This window comes from Sylvia atricapilla, chromosome 1, assembly GCF_009819655.1.
Source record: "Sylvia atricapilla isolate bSylAtr1 chromosome 1, bSylAtr1.pri, whole genome shotgun sequence".
Classification (NCBI taxonomy): Eukaryota; Metazoa; Chordata; class Aves; order Passeriformes; family Sylviidae; genus Sylvia; species Sylvia atricapilla.
Genome location: NC_089140.1, coordinates 5,151,845 through 5,172,968, shown reverse-complemented (window position 1 = coordinate 5,172,968; position 21,124 = coordinate 5,151,845). Strand labels below are relative to the sequence as shown.

The following is a 21,124-nucleotide window of genomic DNA, read 5'->3' as shown; positions in this document are numbered from 1 at the left end:
TTTTCAAAATAATTTCTCCATCTAATTCTTCTTTATCCCCGAATTTGTTTCTTTTAAAGACTTTAAAATTATCTGCATTTGTAATGGCATTTTGTTTATGCTTTCAAGCGATTAATTTTAAATTAAAGCTAGAAAAGCTATAAGGATCTCAGATTCAGATAATAGATTACCAACTTTCGTTGACTGTCTGGGAGCTGTGACTTGGGGAGTTCTTCTTCTTCTTCATTATCTTCTCTCCCCAATGACTTATTTCTCTTTTTCCTGTTGCTCCTTTCTTTGACTTCTTTGGGTGACAGAGAAGGGGCTTCAGAGGAGCTAAGTGATGGGATATCAATCTCTTTAATACCCAGCAACTGAAATTAAAAGAAAAACATGCATGATATTTTTCTGGGTGCTTTGAATAAAAGCAGAAAGAAAGCACTTCTGTGCTCTATGTTATTATTTCCTGATAACAATTTGTGTTTCACAAAACTCGTTAGAAATGTTCAAATATATGATAATGCTAAAAGAAAGAGGAGAGAGTTTCCCCAACATATGGAGCACTGAACAATTTGCTATTTGCAGAGTGTTATATGATCACATGTACTGGGCCTGCCAGAGGCAAAATAATCACATTATAGCTCTTACTCCTCCATATGGCAAATTTGCGTAAAATAAAAATGCTCAGTTTGAAAATAATGCAGTAGAATATATCCTTTCCCCAAAATAAATGTTCAAACCGTAATAAAATTCTTTCTTTCCATTGGGGATCCTTGGAACTATTTTCACAGTGTGGATGATTTTCCTTCCCATGCTGAATGTAGGGTGGGATTTTAAAAACACAGGTGTATCTTTTTCCAGAAACTTCTATGCTATTTAAGCTACCAAGAGACTTTTCAGTCAACAATAGGTTTTGGCTCAGATGTTAATCCAGCAGAATTATTGTATGTTTCTTTGCTCAGCAGCCCAAAATAGAATCAAAAAGAATTTGAAAACAATTACATTTTCTCTTGGAAGCTGCTGGTTGATGGAATTTTATGTTTTCCAGCTTTAAAAATACAGCTTTTCTTAAAGTAACATCAACATTTAATGCTTTTTTATCCCGAATATAAGTCATTGTTTCACAGGAAACATACATAGCTGAACAAGGAGTTGTTCTGCAACTCCAGGAAACACTAATTCCAATAATATCACTCGCCCCTGTTTCCAGGAGTGGTTTTTATATACAGCTGTACACAGGGAGTGATGCTTTTCCTTATGTCTGGATGGGGCTCTAAGCGGCCTGGTCTAGTGGAAGATGTCCCTGGCCATGGCAGGGGCTTGGAATGAGATGATCTTTACCTTTAAGGTCCCTTCCAACCTAAACAATGCTACGTGACCAAGACTATCACGATGAGACAAACACTGGCAAGCAAATCATTTACGTACCTCTTGATCCTTCTGCAGTAATTCCATGGCTTCCCGAAATATCCTTTCCTTTGCCTCGGTTTCAGCAATGGTGGCCTTGTTCTGGTCCTCATATGCCATTGTTACTACAGCCAGAATCAAGTTGACTAGATAAAATGAGCCCAGAAAGATGACCATCATGAAGAAGACTACATACGCCTTCCCAGAAGCTCTGAGGGTCTGCAAGCAACACACCCCAGAGATAAACATTACCACAAAACGTACCAAGTAAGCTTTCAAGGTGTCTCTGAAATTCTTGAAAAGTGCTGAGCTTCCCAGACCCAGTGCTTAAATGGAATTAGAAATTTCTTTTCTGTTCTTCCCTGTCTTTCTTCCTCCCCCTATACCCTCACATGTGAATCATTGATTGTACATCCCATGAAGACAATCGAGGAGACATTTTTACATTTTGGAAGGACAGGACAGAGCCCTTTTAGGACTTTTTTTCCAAGAGCAGGGGGAAAGGGCTGGGAGGCACTTCAGCATCCCTTCTCTAGGAGTCATATGCAGAAGGGAAGATGTGGGCTTGATGACTTGCAGCTATTGTTTTCATTTGAGGTTTCTTGTCCTCTCTACACATTTTCTGCTTCAATAAATGAAGATCAGTTCTGAACCATGCACAAAAGTGGTACCTGTTGGTACAGACGCTCCCAGTAGTCCTGGGTCATCAGGCGGAATAAGGAAAGAAAAGCCCAGCCAAATGTGTCAAAGCTGGTGAAACCATAATCAGGATTTGGCCCAATTTTACAGCATTTATAGCCAGGAGGACAAACTCTAGAATTAATAACAAAAAGTGTAGCCCTTATAAATATGCGGATTTCAAGGAATATTCAGCTTTCTGTAAGAGTTCTGGTTAAGTTTCAGCTCTATAGTTCATCAGATTGCAAAACAGTTTTCTACTCCAGGTAGTATTGGTTGGAAGGAGGGATGGAAAAAGCAGCACCCACAATCCAGAAGCAAAGGGAGAACACAGACTGGAGTGGACCACCATCCCAGGACTGCCCCCTCATCAGCAGTCCTCATCCCCTGCCCCTCATTGCAAAGCAGCCACATCTCCCTCCTTGCCCAAACTTGCCCTCCAAAATTTCCATTTTGTTTTTCCAGTTAATTCTCATGAGCCTTCACAGAGAGGAGTGTCTGTCCTGTGCTATATCCCAGATCTTTCACATTTTTGGTTGTCTCATACATCCATGGGAAAGAGGAAGACAACACTTCAGGGAAGTCTTAAAGACTTATTAGACCTGAATAAGCCAACTGCAAGTTCATACTCCATTCCCTACAAGTCTTAAGTTATCTGACTGTTTGCTATACTTTGTGTTCTGTGTTCCTGTTTCTGCATTCAAGGAAAGCTTGGAATTTCTGCTTTTGTGTCACATGACTGAGCAAACATAGGAGCATTGGGGCAGAAAAAACTTCCAAAGAAGAAATAGTCTTAAGTGCACTCACCCAGCATCAGGACCACACAGCAAAATATCCACAGTACCATTTTTCTTAGCAAAGTCATCTATTAAGAAGAAAAAAAAAAAATAAAAAAGAGGGGGAAAAATTAAACCCTGAGCACTTTCTAGCCCGAATCCTCTATCATTTAATATGAATAGTGATGAGTAACCAGTGACCTGTAAGAGCCAGTGCACAGGTTTCCCATGCTCACAGTGACTGCACCAGATTGCAGGATGCCCTGGCCTCATTTATAAGCATGCATGTGGTGTATGCACAAATTTCAAACTGAAGGCAGTCCTTTAATGCAGAATTTCTAAAGATATTATCACTTTGGCTATGTCTGTATAAAGGAAATTAAGAATTGGAAGGCATCAAACACGGTCACAGAGTCCCAGAGTGGTTTGGGTTGGAAGGGACTGTAAAGCTCATCTCATTCCAACCACCTGCCATGGGCACGGACACTTTCCACTATCCAAGCCCCATCCAACCTGGCCTGGTGCACCTCCAGGGATCCAGGAGCAGCCACAGCTTCTCTGGGTACCCTGTGCCAGGGCCTCACCACTCTCTGAATAAAGAATTTCTCCCTAACATCTAATCTAAATGTTAAACCAATCCAGTATTTGATAAATGTTGGCACAAACTGGCAGAGTTCTGGCCTGTAGCAATCACTCCTCTCCAAGAATGTGTGCAAACATTTCTAGGAATAGAATAGACCAATTCTGTTATCAATGAGCAATAAGAACAAAGTCTGGTTCATAGGGGGAAGGAAGAGAAATTTGGTTGTGTGAATATCCACTGCTGAGCCAAACAGCAGCTCCTAACCTCACTCAGCTGAGAAATGTAGATTTATCCATTAGGATGCTGGAGCTGTGCCCTTTTTGAAGTCCTCCCCTGTTTCTCTTAGCATTAGTTACTCTGTTATCAGCAGAATCAAAGTAAAAGCTTTAGCTAATAGCTAATTATCTCCATTAAGATCTGGATTTATTATCCTAGAGGTTAGGCAGGTCTCATGTCTCCCTGATGCTTCTCAAACCTCTCCTGTGCTCATCAGATCAGTCAGCATGATTCAGAGCCACCAGGAACCTTTGATATCAGCTCTGCCATACCATATAAATAACCAATAAAGGAATTAATCCCTATCTGGGCTTCTTTCCCCTGAAATTTTGCTCAGCTCCAGTCTTGCAAACTGGGAAAAAAAAAAAGGTTTTTTTAAGAAGATTCAGTGACTGAACTTCAGAGAATCATAGTAACGTAGTTCTCCATGTGGGAGATGGGAAATTCCCACAAAAACAGGATAAAGGCAGTCCAAAAATATATATATATAAATAGTTTTATAGAAAACTAGGCTTGTAGGGCTGTACTTCCTAAATCCTATAAGGAAGTCATCTTCCTTGTATTAAACCTGTCTGGGGATTTTCCTTTTGGCATAGGATTTGAACAACACAAAGGTTGCAAAGAAACACAGATTTTATATTTCTTGAGATCTGTTTTCTCCACACCACTGTCTTTATACAGCTTCAGTGTTCTGCATACACTAAGATATAAATCCTTGCCTACAGAAAATCAGTATTTTTAGCCCAACTTTGTCACATCCATGGTCTCTGCTACAGTGTTCTAGTCACTGATTTGTTCCTTTTCAAGTTTGCTTTCAAATATGATTTTTACAGCATTCTGTACACGTAAATTACCAGCTTCTTATGTGTTGTATTTTGATAGGAACAAGAAAAAAACCCAAAGATTTTCCTCAAAAATCTTTTCTACACTTTCTTCTCCTGGACTTTGAAGTTATTGAAGAAATCCTGTCTGAAAAAATCTCCCACACAGAGTGTGGACAAGCAGCAATTCTGGGTGAATTTTCATGTATTTTCAGAGTTCCCCTGGGAAAATTATTCTCTGCTATGTCTGAACTGACTGGGAGAGATTTTCTTCAGTGATGAAGCTTTCTTCATGTTTCTGGCACAGACTTCAATTATTTTAAGTCTGGGTTTTTTCACATATATTGAGGCTTCTCCTTTAACACAAGGCTTTGCTTTGCTGTTCTGAGTTGCATCTTACAGTTGTTCCTCTGAGAGTGCTTTGATGCATTTTCAGATCTCTGCTCCATGGTTCCATCTCCAGCCTCAGCCAAGGTGTGAACATGAAACATATATATTGTATATATCTTATACGAGATATAAAATAAGTTATATTTGATGTCAAGAAGTAAGCAATTTGACTTTTCAACAAATCCTTCTGTTTTAAGCTGAGGAGCAGTTCTCACTGAGCAGGAAAATGAAGATGCATGGGCTCTTCAACCTGTAGTAAAAGGTGAACTTTGGGGAATTACAACAGAGAACGAGCTAATGCATGTTTCAATTACTGTCATATCATTCAGGGAAACAGATCTGGATGTTACTGGGAAATTTGGGAGTGCTATTTCTTATGATGAAGGGAAGGAGTGCATTCCTGGATGCCTGCGAGCTGCTCTGGCAATCAGAAGGCCATTATCAGGTAGTTACTTATCAAAATATCAGTCAGAACATCAACATCATTCACAGCACTGATTGTACATGGGTGCACAGGTGTCTATAGCATCATCTAAAGAAGAATTGAGGAGAAAAAAATTACCTGAATCATTAAGAAATTTTTCGTAACTTTCCCATGTTCTATTACAAGACTCTGTAGTGTTCCTGATGCACTTTTGCCTGAGATTGCCCTTAAAAATCTGGAGGCCTATGAGGGCAAAAACACTCAGGCAGAAAACAGTCAGGATCATCACATCAGCAAGTTTCTTAACAGACTGGATAAGTGCCCCTACAATGATCTTGAGGCCTAAAAAGACAAGATAAAAAGGAAAAAGAGGATGAAAAACTGAGATTCAAATATCATACTTGATTAGAGTTAAAACAGTGTATAAAAGCCAAAGTATAAGAATTACAGGATAATATCTGGCAAATATGTATGCAATACAATTATATTTAGGATGATTAATATGAGAGAAATTTTTTTTTCCTTCTTTCTTTGACCCTACAGTTTTAAGATGTTCCTTTAATCCCTGAAAAATAGTCACTCAAAAATGATGAACCAGAGAGAGTCTAGTTTTATTTATCCATGAAAAGTAAAATGCATGATTCAAATGATACTTCCAACATTGGTAATTTGTGAAGATAATATCCAGTCTGAACCTCTCTTGGCATGGATTGATGATGTAAGATCATTAGTGGCAAAATCCCTTCAATATCCAGAATTGTTTCTGTGGAACCATAACACACACATCAGCCAAAAGAACTATAAACTGTGAACAGTACCTTTAAAAGCATAATGAAAATAAAATACATTCAATATTCTTTCTAACATTTGATTAATTCTGACTGGAACAGGTGAGCTGAGATTTTTGTGTCCACAAATTCAGCTGTGCCTGCAACTTGTGAAACATACAGGGTGGGGAAAAAAAGGCAAAAGCCAACATTTTGAATGAAGCAAAGAATGAATTTTAAGTAGGAGAAAATGCTCAACACGTAAGATTTCTTACCTGGGACTACTGAAATGGTTTTTAAAGCTCTGAGAACCCTGAAAGTCCGGAGGACTGACACACTCCCCAGCTTACTAAATGCTCCCACATACCTGTAAAGAGCAGATGTGAAATACCAAGTGGTTGAACAGAGTTAAAAGGGCAGTTATTTACAGTGGTCATTCTCAGCTGTCAATTTTTCCCAGTGTATTTTAAAAAAACTACATAACAAGGATTTGTCTGAAGACTTATAAAATAGAAATGCATTTCTTCATTATTGGAGCTTCCTTTTGAGGCAGCTCCTGGCCTGTGCACATCTGCTTTTGTGTGAGCATCTTTAAACACCATTCATTTAAAGTACAAAGATATCACTCAAAATTATGAATTTACAAATTCTGGCTGAGCTGGTTTTAACCAGTATATAGAAGCTTGCTAATTACCAGGAAATTAGGCTTTAACTATGATTTTTGGAGATAGAGCCATAATTTAATCCACTATCCTGGTGTCCATCACCCTAACTGCAAAATTATGCTTTCATTCATGGGGTCAGCAAGTCTGTATTTATGCCCAGCTCTTACATTTCACCAATCTAAACACATCCATTCACATATACCCACCACTGGGAATATCTTGCTCTGCACAGTTCTATTATTCCCTTTCTGAAAGACTAAAACATTATTGTAATAGGGTGAGTGCTAAACCAGGGGAAAAGTCAACGTTCTAGATAGTTTTAGGGGCAATTAGGAGCCATGGGCTGGTTTTTAAACCACAGACAGCCTTTTGCACCCCAGCAATGAGAACTCCCAGCGCATATTTTATATGTTCCATAGAAATCCATAATTTATTTGTTCAATTATTATTTGTAATCTATAGCTTATTTGTTCCCACTCACGCCATGACGATAACAGTGAAATCCAGCCAGTTCCACGGATCCCGAAGGAAAGTGAATTCATTGAGACAGAATCCTGTTGCCAGTATTTTTATCAATGATTCAAAAGTGTAAATGCCAGTGAAAGTGTATCTAAAGAGGGGAGAAAAGAGCCAAAGGGAGAGAGCAGTGTTAGCACTCAATGGAAGAGGCACAGTCAGACTATTTAACGTCTGGGCCAGTAAAGTGAGACAATGCTGGAGAGAACAAACAGATTTCTGTTGGGTTTCAGTGTATTCCACCAGTATCTGGTTCACATGGAGCTGGAGGCAGTAGCTGATTGCAACCTGGATATGACTGTTAATGTGCAACCCCTGACACACATCTTGGCATTCAACCATTCTTTCCAAATTCTTTCATGTGAGTCCCCATAATTTCAGAAACACCAAATTACCAGTTATTAGCTAAAATAAAGATCCAAATTTGTATCTTCCTCCAGTTTCAAGTGGCCAAGTGAGAGTGTGATGTGCTGTGCTATTTCCTTTGGGCACACAGCAACCATTCTGTGCAGAATATTGAAAACACTTAGAGGAATACAAGAGTAGAGGGTTTTCAATTTAAGATGGCAATTATTCTTATTAATGGAAAATTATCAGTAAAAGCTCTTCTGGACTTAACTGAGTGCACTTATAATTTCAAGAAGGCAGTGATATCCCTACAGAATTCAAAAGGCTTTCATTTGGTAGTCAGCAAATGCACTGAGAAATTATATGGATGCAGTGCTTCCCTTTTGATTTGGAAAGCAGTATTCTGAAATTATTCTTGAAATGCATTCGAATGGTAGTTGATGCCAACAGCAGATACAACTCTGATCCAGCCTTTAACTCTCTCATAGGCAGAGAAGCACCTCAGCATCTTCTGGAGATGTATATTTTAATACCATGCAGAGTTTTGTTCCTGCTTGCATGAGAGTTTGCCATTCTAAGCTGTTTCAGTGTCATTTCACATGATAAGTAAAAAATAATTTTAAACCTGTTTTTAATACTAAGTATTTGGGAATCTTCTCCTTTGTATTAGGTGTTAGAATTACCAGTATTCAGATTCTAGCATTTTTGCCAAAGTGGAAAAGTGACACCTGAAATAGTCTCTTAAAAAACAAACCCTGTCATTATACATTTCAGGACTGACTACAAATCATAGATTTATTGTGATTTAACATTGCAGGTGTTGGCAGCACTGAAGATAAAAGCTTTACATTCTAACAGCACCTTGCAAGCCAAGTGCTTCTGACAGAACATTTTATTAGAGAAAAAACTCAGCATTTCAATATAATTAGCCAGAAGTTTGAAAGACAGCAACTCCCACGTGCTCAACCTGCATCAGTAAAAACAGGAAATACATCTTGATAGAGAGCAAATAATTACTGAGTAACTTCAGAAAGTGGGGAAACTGGAGCAGCAGAACAGACATGAAGCCAGTTCTACAGTGGAACTTAATCTACACTTACTCTCTCCTATAACACCAAAATTATCATATACTTTAGGTTTAAAGACAAAAATACTTCCTCAAATAAGATCTAAATTTAAAAATCCCCTTAAGACGAGCAACTTTCTTTTTAAATCTCCCACAAACTACCTCCAGTGAAAGTGGCAAGCCTCAATAACCAAATACAACTACATAAATACAAAATAAACGTATCCTCAGATACTTACTCAACATTTTTGTGCCATGAAGATGATGAAGACTTAGATGACTCAGTCAGAGCCATGAATACACAATTAGTTAAAATGGTGCACATGATAAACCAGGTGAACAATGTAAGGCATGGGAGTGAAGGCAAAGAATACGACATAGATTCAGAAATGTAACTAAATATTGCATCAGGCTTTGGCATATTAGCTGGCTTTTTGTTTAAAGCACATGTAAGAACAGCATGCACCGGTATTCACTGATTCTGAGCCATGTTAGATGACAACACACTGCAGTTGTTATTCATTGCTTCTGTATTGACTACAGATCTGCTGCTCTAAGCATTGCAAGCCTGGAAAAAGGACCCTCACCCACTCTAGGACTGGGTGGAAGGATGCAATTTTAGTTTCATTTTAAGGCATTCAAATTAAACACTTGCTCAAATCACACAGCTAGAGCCCAAACCTGCCTCTGACCTGGCAAAGCTCTTCTCTTCCAAAGGACAACACGAAACCTGACAAGGTGATTGCAGGAGTCTCAAACAACCCTAGATCACAGAATCACAGGATATGCTGAGTTTGAAGGGACCCATCAGGATCATCAAGGCCAACTCCTGGCCCTTTCCAGGACATCCCAAGAGTCACATTGTGTGCTTGAGAGCATTGTTTTAGTGTTTCTTGAACTCTGCCAGGTTTGGTGTTGTGACCACTCTCTTGGGGACTCTGTTCAGTGCCCAACCACCCCTGGGTGAAAAGCCTTGTCCTGATATTTAACCTAAACCTCCCTTGGCTTAGCTTCAGCTGTTCCCTTGAGTCCTGTCACTGGTCACCAGATCAAAGAGGCCAGTCCTGCCCCTTCTCTTCCCCTCACATAGAAGCTGTACCTGCAGTGAAGTCTCCCCTCAGTCTCCTCCAGGCTGCACAGACCAAGTGCCCTCAGCCACTGCTCCCACAGCTTCTCCTGCAGACCATTCACCATCTTCATGGCCTCCCTTTGGATGCTCTCTAACAGATTAATGGGGTTTTTAAAACGTGGTGCCCACATTCAGCCAACTGTAGGTGCTTCCCAGGTGCCATCTGGCACCTGCTGGCCCAGAGAACAGGAGCTTGGGCAGACACTTCATATGTTGAGAGCTAAGCTCAAGGACATGACTCTGGAGCTGGATCTCATGCCTTGTTGTAGGGTAGAAGAATATGGGAAAGACATCTATCTTTGCCCTTATCCATCCTCTCCATCCCCACCAAAAAAGATTCCTGGCTTTAGCTGCAGGCATGGTCCAGCTGTCAGGAGGAGCTGGGCCCCTGATGTGGAAATGCCAGTGTCAGCCAACCTCTGCCCAGGGAACGCCCCAGGTGAGAGGTATCACTCTTCCAGGGATGTCTGCACACTGCTATAATGACAACCTCGAGTCACTGACGTCACCTCACACCAGGGAGCCAGGAGATGACTGGAAATCTGAAATCCAGGGACATCACAGGCTCCACTCGGGGTCTGCTTCAGCCCCAAGCAACAGCTCAGGTGTCCTTCCCCAGTGCCAAACTGGAGCAATACACTTGTGATTCTCACCCTCTAAATTTGATATATGAGAGGGGATCTCTATCACATTTGTATTCCCAGGGTATTCCCTGCAACAGCATTTCTGGAAATACTTACTTTCATAAACCCCATGTACAGTTTTTGAATCTTATTTCCCAAAGAAACTAAATTTACGTGGGTTTTTTTTCTGTGTGTTTTCCTGTGTACACTTGCCTGTCTCAACCTTTTCTCTCAAAACTGGCCAATGGTCGATCAGCTTTGGTGCACAAGTTGAATTTAATTCCCACATTTGGGTAAGCAGAAGATGAAAAAGAAGATAGAGATTTCATCAATCTCTTGCTGTGAAAAGCTTCAGAATGAGATACTTGTTTATGACACATCAGGAAATCAATATCAGAGCTGAAAACACAAATCTGTAGAAAATCAAGCTAAATAAGCCAAACACTCACAAAATTTATTTCTAAGTATCACAAGAGCACCACAACACTAATAATACCTAAGGTGATTCATAATTAGAATCTGTCTGTAGTGAGGAAAAGACCAGATTAACTCAATGCTCTAAAACACAAAAGCACAGGGTTATGTAAGGTTTAAAATTCAAAAAGAGTGAATAAAGCCAATAAAAGGATATGAATGTACTAAAATTTTAATTGCTCTTCTTCGTATTGGATGGAAGGGACTGAAGATCCACAGGGCACGTGTAGCAGTAAATCTGTAGATTGTTTTCTGCTTGTTTAGCACTATGAAAACCTTTTAAAAATAAACAAACAAGAATTTGTCAGGAAGGTGAACACAGAACACATTTTTGTGCTATGCCCTGTTGTGTCAGTCATGAGCAAGAGCTTGAATTTCACTTTAGCCTGGTTAACTGGAAAGGCTGTATAAATTTTTTGTCCTTTCATCAGAAACTTGAACTCTCAGGCTGCAAAATATTCCTTCGCACAAACTTCTTTTTTCAACCTTGTGATTTGCAAAGAGCCATGCACAGAACTGATCTTGCTTATGATTATTCTCTTAAAATAGAATGAACCCCTCACTGAGTCAAGATATACAAGAGGTGCAAGGAAGAACTGCAGCCTTTTTCATTATTTGCTACTGTTGAGTGATCCCCTAGCTCTTTCTTGTAGAAATTAGTTCAATGTTTAACTTCCTCTCAAGCAAAAAGCATAATTCCCAATGGATTAGTTTCCTTTTCTCTGTTTGTTATTGAAAATCATGTTCTTCAGTATGTCACAACTGGAATATGGAGCCAGGAGGTTGTGAGGATTCATCAGCAATTGTTTTAAAATAGTTTTTATGCTTAAGTATAATTTATTGTATGTGTAAGTGAAACAAGCCCATTGAGGTGGAGTGAAACACATTGTTCAAAACTATGGAATTTATGAAAATGTACAAAATTATGAACAAAAGGTACAAAATTACTATAACTTCTAATTATTATAATTTATTTCCCAAACCACCTCCCCCCCTTTCTTCCTTTATCCAGTTTATTTTCCTGCTTCTATTCTGAATCAAATGTTAATTGATTTCGGAATATTTCATTCTTAAAATTAAAAGTTAAGCTTTTTTTTAAAAAAATATTACAGCACATCACTCATCTGTGCCAGCTGCATGCATTGTTTAACCTAGAAGTGGATGAGAGTTTGCATAAAGGGATGTAAACAAAACTCTTTGATAGGTCACCCACAGAAAATTTTGGCAATACACAATCAATTGAATTAAATTAATTAAAAATAAAATCCAAGTATCTTAGTTGGCTCGAACCTTATGATCTTTATAGTACGGGTCAAGATCCTCCAGTGGTTCCCCAATGAGCTCTGGAGGAGGGTTTCCATAGAGAGCTGGCAACTTCTGGAAAGCTTTTAGGTCAAGCTGAGGACGTGGTTTCTCCTCAGGTTTCTCCTCTGTGGCATTCTTTCGATGAATCTTTTCAGCAGCAATTCTCTTTTTGATCTCTGCCAAGGATTCCTGAGTGAAGCGACGGAAGTTGTTGGCACCAGGCAGCAAGAACTCAGCCATTTTTCATGCTTCTCTTCCTGTCACTAATTCTGTCCAAACAATAGAAACAAGGAGAAAGGAAGGCAAAACAGGACAGTTATGGAAATGAAACAACGGTTTGCCCTTGCATGGCTAAGGACATCAACTTTCTAAGCCATCAGCTGCTGCAAAGAAGAAAACAAAAGAAGAAAATATATGGTCAACACCTTTTTCAGAGTTCAGTCTGTTCAGTATTTTTTCTAATTATATGCATAGATAGGATATGAGCAAAACTCTATAAATTTAAGAGTGTATTTGGAGCACCTCATTTAAGATGAACATCATCCTAAATGCACCTGAGCTGCTCAGAAAAAAGAAAAAAAAAACCAGCCAAACAAACAAAAAAACAAAACTAAAGCAAACAGAACCCACCAAAACAACAACAACAAAACCAACAACAAACACTCCCCCTCAAAAAAAAAAAACAACCCAAAAAACAAACCAATCTCCAAAACAAAACAAAAAAACCCACCCTCCTCTTCTGCTTCAGGACAATATTTGGAAATTGGACAGTAAAACCCATCAAACTGCAACATCAAATCTGTGGAAGCTGTCAGCAACAGAAGGAGCAAGTATTGAATTAACTAATGCAGATGGGAATACTCAGATGGAAAGTCCATCCTGGTGGAACCAGCACAGGAGTGAGCAGCATCCAAGAGGATTTCATTTGGGACCCACAGAGTCAGTACTGGCTGACATGGAGCACAGAAATGCTTGATCTGACAAAGTTTGTATTTCATGCCTTCCTCTCAGAACAAAAAAACAAAAACAAAAACAAAAACAAAAACAAAAAAAGTGAGAATGGACTAGAAAAGCACTTTGCATTTTTAATTAAGAAATCTGGCCAGGTTTTGGATAGAATCCATCCACCAAACACAACCTGAGTGGATGCTCTGCAAGGAGATTTCTCTAAAACTTTTCCTTTGATTATGACCTCTGGGAAGACACTGTTAATTCAGTAAAGGGTCAGGGAACTCCTGAGCCAGTGCAGCCCCATCTGCACAAACTGTGCAATGATGCCACTTGGTCCAGGCCTTTCCCTGGGGTGGATCAGGGCTGAGCAGGCACAGAAAATCACCTTAGAGGCACACAGTCAGGTTTTTTCATTCAGAAGCTGCCACTACCCCTTCAAGTGTGCTTCAAATTTGACTCCAAAAGGAGCAATGAGAGCTTAATCCTGAAGTTTAGGTCCTGCTGCCTGACAGCCTGTTCTTCCACCTTTCCTCTCCAGACACTGCATGGAACACCCCAGGAAGACACAGCCTGAACCAAGAGGCTTTATTTTGTTAACACTTTTTGTGTGTGTGTGTGTGTTCTGACTGCCTGTATCTTCCTCTGCCATACAATGCCTTTTCATTTCTCCCCAGATACAACATGATTTCAGCTGACCTCACATTGCTGAGCTGTAGGAAACCATTGCTGTGAGAACAACAGCTGGAGGCCAGTGACAAACTAACTGCAGTGAAATTGCTCCATTTTTGCAGTCTGCCTGCCTCTCCCATTAAAGCAGCACATGAAATTACAGATATGAGAAGTAGCCCTTGCTCCCAGCACAAATTAGCATCATTTCTGGAAAAGAAATAGGACAGTCAGGCAAGGATACTCATTATTTTATACTTTTCAATATCAGGGTAACAGTCTGGAAGCTGTGTGTGTAGTATTACAGTAAAAACTACAACACCCACTTGCAAGATTTCAAGTCTTCATCTGGACAAAGTGGTGTTTGTTTTGTTGATGTTCAGAGTAATTTAGATGTTGTGGTATCGGTAATGGGAGCTGTGAATGATACATGAAAAGATGCAATTTCTCTGCAATGCACGGAGGGAATACAATAATTACTTTATTAGGCTTTGTGCCAAATTTTCCAAACATACCCATCCCTCCACTTCCATAAAAGTTTACCTGATCTCAAAAGTTCACCATTAAAATTCTGTTTTTTGCAGATTCTTTTGCAGTTTTATGTCTTCCCTTCCAAGAAACCATCTTGTAACCTTCCAGAAAAGAAACTTTGATTCTCACACCATTTCCCCTCAAGACTATTCCAGGGCAGAGGAGATTCTAGGAAAACACGAGGTTTCTGGCTAAAGCCAAAGATGTGGAATTAGAAGGAAGCATGAGGGCACAGAGAGCCTGGAGCCCTTTGCCAGAGCTGGAGAGTAGGAAGGAATATCTTTCCTGGTGGTTTTATAAATTGCTTCAAACAATTACGAAAAAAAATTTAATTTTTCAAACATTAAGGGAAGGAAGTCAAGCCTTGAGCTTGTTGTCTCACATGTCAGCAGCAAAATTTCCGTTTTGAAACTGCTGCAAGCCATGGAGCAAAAGGCTAAAACTACACTTTTCATCCATGGGAAATTCTGAGTTAATCAGCCTAATGCTGAATAAAATCTAAGAATTATTCGAAATTGAGTAATTGGCGGAAAAATGTCCTTGATTCATTCAAGTGTCTTTAAAAATATCCCCAAAATAATTTGTTACTCTCAGAGAGGGTAGCACACAAAAAGACAGTTGAGATGTATTTAGTTTTCAGGTGGTCAGGCATCAATGGAGCAATTTGACCTAAAGAAGGAAAAAATGTTAATGCAAAACCACTTTTCCCCTTTATGTCACAGAAGAAACAAAATACCATTTTGGCCTTTTCTCCAGACTTGAAATACCTCCAAAACAGTGTGATATTTAATACGTCTTAAAAATTAAAATTTTTCTTATCCTCAGAATTCCTGAAGACCAAACATCAATAATGAAATCACCATGATCAAAGAATAATTATTTAAATAAAAAACCACAAAGAAACAAACAAAAATCATTTATGAGTTGTTCTATCAGCTGTCAAGCATACTTTCTCTGAATTAATTCTCAAATACCAAAACGTGTAGCTGGATATATTTCCAAAGTAAGGATGCCTTCTTCCAAAAACATCGGGAAACAAGGTTATTGTTAAAGATATTTTCGCTGCTTTTATTGCCGTAACAATCACCCCAATTCCATCCCAGTTAATGAATAAAACTGTTCTTAATTATTTGTTTTTATGGCTTTGTCATCTGTTATAAAGAGAGGTGAAAAATGTTGACTATTCCTGTGTTCAGCATGACCAAAGTAATTAGTATGATCGGAGTGGCCAGAGCCCTATTTTTTTGTTGTTGTTTTGTTTTGGTTTGTTTCTTGAGCTAGGAAGATTGCTACTATGCTTCACTTGGGCTGTGTTGCATATTTCTACACCTGGATTTCCAGAGGAGAAGTCAAATTTTTCTAGGACCGAATAAAAAAAAGATGTTAAGTAATAGCAGATCAAAGTTTCTGTAGAACTGTTCTACTCTTTCCCCAAAAAAAGTTTCTGTGTTTTGAGGCAGATGATTTAATCAAACCAAACTGACATTTTCTTAATGGCTCTTTAAGATACATATTAAAATAACACTTGTATATTAACATGTGCAACTTTTTAATCAGAGAATAATTTAGGTACGGAGAATAATAAAGGACACTTTGGAGATTCCTCAGAATGGGTAAGTCATGAGCTCAGGGCTTTCTTCAGACAAATCTCCAAGAACAGAGCTGCTACAACCTCTCTGAGTGACCTGTTCCAAAATTTGACTGTCTCAACTCATTTGGATCCCCCTTGTTTTAATTTATGCATCTTGTCTTCCCCCTGTACAAGACTGTCACAATAAAAAAGAAAGAAAATGCTGCATTCATAGAATAATGGAATGGGTTGGGTTGGAAGGGATCCTTAAGATCATCCAGTTCCAATCTCCCTGCCATGGGCAGGGTCACCTTCCACTATCCCAGGTTGCTCCAAGCCCTGTCCAGTCTGGCCTGGGACACTTCCAGGGATGGGGCAGCCACAGCTTCCCTGGGCAATCTGTGTCAGGGCCTCTCCACCCCAATAGGAAAGGATTTCTCTCTAATATCCAGTTTAAATCTCCCCTCTGTCAGTTTAAATCCATTGTCCTGTCACTCCATTCTCTTGTCCCAAGTCCCTCTCCAGGTCTCCTGGAGCCCCTTCAGGCACTGGAAAGGGCTCGAAGTTCTCCCCGGAGCCTTTTCCAGGCTGAACAGCCTCAGCTCTTTCAGCCTGTCTTTTATTTGAAAGGTAAAAGCCCAAACCCCAAAATGCCTCTCTATAAGGAGAGCACATCTTATCCCTTTTGCAGCCCATTTAGTTACTCCTCTATTGCAGCTACAAGGAACTTCTCCCAGGTCAGATTACCACCACCCTGTGCAGCTCCACCGAGATTGCCAGGGGATGCAGACCCTACACCCTCCTTGCAATCACCAAAACTGTGCATTCAGAGCAGTTAATGATGACCAAAAACAGAGATTAACATAGACACATGCGGAGTACAGAAAAAAAAATTGAAAAGGCAACAGATTTTTTCTCACTAGAGTGAGATAAATCCCCACTCTTGAAACTGGGCTTTACAGATGACTCAGTGCTAGGAAATGAAGGTAGCAAACAGTGTGGAGATTCACAAAATAATTCACCTGATAAAGCCAGTTAGCATTCATCCAGAAAGCTCCTCTGGGGTGGGATTCATTGCACCTCAGTGCAGACATGTTGGAATTACACAGCTACACCTCCACGAGCTCCCCCACTGCCTGCTTGAGACCCCTTTTCATATTTATTTCAGGAAAGAAATGCCAGTTGACTACAATTGATGACCTGAGATGTTTCAAGTGAGACTAGATAAGTTCAAATCTTTGCATGCATTACATCTACTCTTCTCACTGCCCTTACTACAGCTGCTGAACTTCCAAAGATTGGTGATTCTGCAGTCCGAGGTGGGACTGGGCAAACATCATTAGTCACCAGCAGACTGTGAACACATAAAAATTCTGTGATTGCCCAATACTGAATTGTCTCCTTAATGACTACTTCCAGCACAAGCCTTCTCAGCAATTAGTGAAGCCTTAAGTCACATTTTCTTTTGCTTGGTAAGGGGGCACTAATTTTCAGCTACTTTGTCATCATAAATAATTTAAATCTGCTCAGAGATCACTTTCTGTAAGTGCTTGAGCAGCCAATTGACAAGTTGTCAAGTGGCCAGTTGCAAGCACTGAGGAAGCACAGAAAACTCTGTGGCAGCACAGGAATGAACCTGAGGGAAAAGAGTTGAAAAGTTGTGAATGACCATGGATGAGTCCATTGCTGCAGGAGTTAGGATGAATTAGGTGTAATCTCCTGGTCATTGACATCAGCCCATGAACTTTTTTAACTGGTAAAATTTGGTGTCCCCCAAAGAAATAGCCAAAGCGTGGAAACAACCTGTTGGTCATCAAGAAGCACAAAAAAGCCTCCGAAAGTGACCAGAGCAAGATTGTAAAAGCTGCCAGCAAATGTGACAATGTGGTTTGAACTGAGTCATCATCATCCAGGCAATCCCTGTTCCAGGAGGACCTTGTCCCTCAGGATAATGGGTGTAACCAAAAGACATGGAAAGACTGGCTGGAAAGTCCATGAGGAGCAACAAGATCTGGAATTATCTCTCCAACCTCTGAGCAGCCCAGGGCGTGGAGAAGACCCCAAGGAACCTCCACAGCTCAGGATTATGGTTGGAGCTGTCTTACAGGAAAATCAACTTATAAAATTGCATATATTTGTGATTAAAGTGTGTTAATATCTGAATCCACTGATCCGCCACACTGTGGCTTTATATGGTGGCAACTGCACAAAGAATTGAGATTATGGTCTCTTTGCTCTGCTGTTTTCAAGGAAACTGGTCAGATGCTGGTCAGATGACAGGGAAATAAACCTCAGGTGTGAGGTTTATTTGTTGTTTTACAAACAAAGAGAAGAAACAGGTGAGGACCCAGCCCTCTCCTAACTTCAATAAGAAATGGAACATATCTTGATTTAGCAGTGCCATACCACGAAATATCCACAGGTCTGGGGGCACATTTAAGAAATGTGGCCAGACAGTGTAAATCCCTCATTTTCATCACTCTGAAGTGGGGAAGAGGAGGAGGAAAACAAGAAGGAGAAAGGGAAATTCATTCATCTCACCAAGCTTGGCAGGCAGGGTCCTGCACAAGGAAGGAGGACATGTTTCAGGTTACACTTGGCTGCCAGGAGAGGGACAAGCTGTGATTTATATATATATATATATATATATATATATATATTTCCTACAGTGCTGTACTGAACCACCTGCACATTTTATGGATACCCAGGCTTTGAAGCAAACAAGGGGAATCTGAGTTTTCTTCACCAGTAAGGAATGAGAACTATACTCTCACTGCCTCTAATATCCAAGAGCTTAAAAACTCATATAAGAATTGCTGCAGTGGTTAACTTGTTGTTGGTTTTCTTTTTTTTAATTTGAGATTTAGGTTTTTAAAGGTCACACTGACAATATGTCAAATTTTTTTGACTTTGCACATGTAAGCAATGTTTCAATAGTGGTTAATATAATCAGTGGTTCTATAAACTTGTAATTCATATTAACAAGACTTGATTACAACAAACAAAAGCTGTAGAAATCCAAATCCATGGTTTGGATTTTGGACTGTTACCATTAACAGAAAGTACTAAATGCACCAAAAGTATCATAGAGTTGACATTTTGTCATTCTGAAGGTTCCTTTCATTGTGTATGTTTTGATACAGAAAGGTCTCTCAGCAGCTTAATATACAGAGGAAAAAACTTAGGACAAAATGTGAGAAATATTTTTCCCAAAACCGTAACAAAATTCAGCTGGTCCATGAAAGAAAACCTGAAAGAAAACCCCTCACTTGTCAGTAAAACACAGTGGGAAAAAAAAAAACCCTTTTAACTATACGTTTTTAAAAAAATTAACTTTAATGCACAATCTCAATTTTAACTTGGATTTTAAGTTTTAGTAGTTCCATAATTGAATGAGATTTTCAAATTACATGGTCTTTTGTCTGACACAGTTTTCTAAATACATGAAAATGTATTTAATCAGAAATTAGTTCTGAACAAACCATTTCCTTTAGGTATGTCATTTAATAGTGTCACTTAATAAGGACATACATCATGTCATAAGGTTCCTCATTTTTCTTTATTAAATTCACTTTTTGCCCTTTTCTAATTTTGAAAACTCAAATTTCAAAATACTTTTTTTTTTTTGTGGATGTGGAAAATAATCTCAGATCAAGTCACATAATTACAAAGAAACCCAAAATGTAGTACAACAAAAAATTTAAAACATTTGAGACATAGAAAAGGAGCAGCATCTGTACCACAGGAAGAACCTTCAGAGCATTGAGTTTTCCCATGTCTCAGTTTATTTTGCCCCACAGTTTATCGTGATAAAAGCATTCACCAGCCACAGTACAACACATTCCACAATTAAAACAATTCTCCCTTATTCCCACACACACACAAATCTATTCAAAATAAGATCCATTCTTATTTCTCAAAACCCAAATGTTAGTCTGTATCAGAACAATATCACTAAGCATAAACCTGTGAAAGAGGGAGTAGTTTTATAAAACTGAAGGTTATTGAGGTTTTTTCTGTCTTTGCTTTGAAATAAATATTATAACTAGAAAACCTGAAGTTTGTAGATAATATATATATATGCAATTTTCATGCTCAGAAAAAAAAGAAAAAACTTCTTTCTATGCCTACTCACTTCTCTAGGATTTTTTTTTTTTTTTTGGCCCTAGTTAACTTATTTCAGCAAAAAAAAACCAAGTCAAAAAAAACTGGAGAAGCTTCTGTGCAAAAGAATAAATAAACACTCACTCCTCCCCACTTCCACTTTTTTTCATGCCACTCAGGAAGAAAAAATCTGCTGCTCAGGTATTTTAATGATTTTTAGGCAAATAAAAGGTCACTGAATCCTATAGAAGAGTCTACCACAAACCACCTTTTTTATTTTTTTTTTCCTAAGCAGAGAAAGTGCAGTAAACCACAGGACTTACATTATTTTCCATCCCTCTAAGTGAAGGTTCAAGGAGTCACTTCTTTCTGTGCAAGAGAAGCATTATCTCAGCCCAGTTGTCTCCCAAGAAATAGTCGGAAAAACCTCCTCACTGCTTTTATCATCCCTGTGTCCCCTTCCAGCAATCCCTCACCACTCTGGAGATGCTGTTCCTCCAGGAGCTGAGCTATTTGTACCTGGGGGTGTTGAGGGAGGTGTCTGTGTGAGCCATGGAAGGAGCTGAAGTGATTACACAGCCTCTCCTGGGAGAGGCAGAAACCTCAGCTGGGGAGGCTCCAAGCTGAGCATTTCTCCCTGATCTTGTTTCATCCCTGGATTTCTGAGAGTCTTTCGCAGAAAATCAGGGGTGAGGCTGGACAAAGTGCCCGGGAAACACGGAGGAAAATGTGTTTGTGTCAACATCACAGTGGGAGATGCCTGTGCTCCAACAGATTGTCTATAAAAGGTGTCGGGCTTTATATTCTCTTTGATTATCTCAGTTTCAGTTCTTTGCTTTAGTACAGACCAAAACAAAACAAAACAAAACAAAACAAAACAAAACAAAAAACCAAGAGTGGATCTATAAAATGAACTAAAAAACTATGACTGAAGCTGAATGAGAGACTGGAAAACCGGTGGCTCTTACCTCTGTGTGTGTGTCTGTAAATTAATGTGCATGGACATGCACATATATATATATATATATAAATAAAATGTCAGTGTATAGGTAAGATTCATATATATGGTTGCTCA

The 21,124-nt window shown here is 39.2% G+C and overlaps 1 protein-coding gene across 1 annotated transcript in view; it reads right to left on the bottom strand.

Moving 5' to 3' along the window:
- The window catches only part of LOC136360313 (sodium channel protein type 5 subunit alpha-like), a 41,105-nt gene extending 20,587 nt beyond the window's left edge, over positions 1 to 20,518 (bottom strand). Inside the window, exons 1-11 of the mRNA XM_066317471.1 lie at positions 20,373 to 20,518; positions 12,213 to 12,496; positions 11,080 to 11,198; positions 8,936 to 9,040; positions 7,248 to 7,376; positions 6,377 to 6,468; positions 5,473 to 5,676; positions 2,872 to 2,929; positions 2,058 to 2,199; positions 1,408 to 1,605; positions 171 to 353 (exon numbers count right to left, since the gene is read on the bottom strand). Of these exons, the coding sequence (XP_066173568.1) occupies positions 171 to 353; positions 1,408 to 1,605; positions 2,058 to 2,199; positions 2,872 to 2,929; positions 5,473 to 5,676; positions 6,377 to 6,468; positions 7,248 to 7,376; positions 8,936 to 9,040; positions 11,080 to 11,198; positions 12,213 to 12,467 (1,485 nt within the window). The 5' untranslated portion in view covers positions 12,468 to 12,496; positions 20,373 to 20,518. The remainder of the gene's footprint in view (positions 1 to 170; positions 354 to 1,407; positions 1,606 to 2,057; positions 2,200 to 2,871; positions 2,930 to 5,472; positions 5,677 to 6,376; positions 6,469 to 7,247; positions 7,377 to 8,935; positions 9,041 to 11,079; positions 11,199 to 12,212; positions 12,497 to 20,372) is intronic.
- Positions 20,519 to 21,124: the final 606 nt, after the last annotated feature.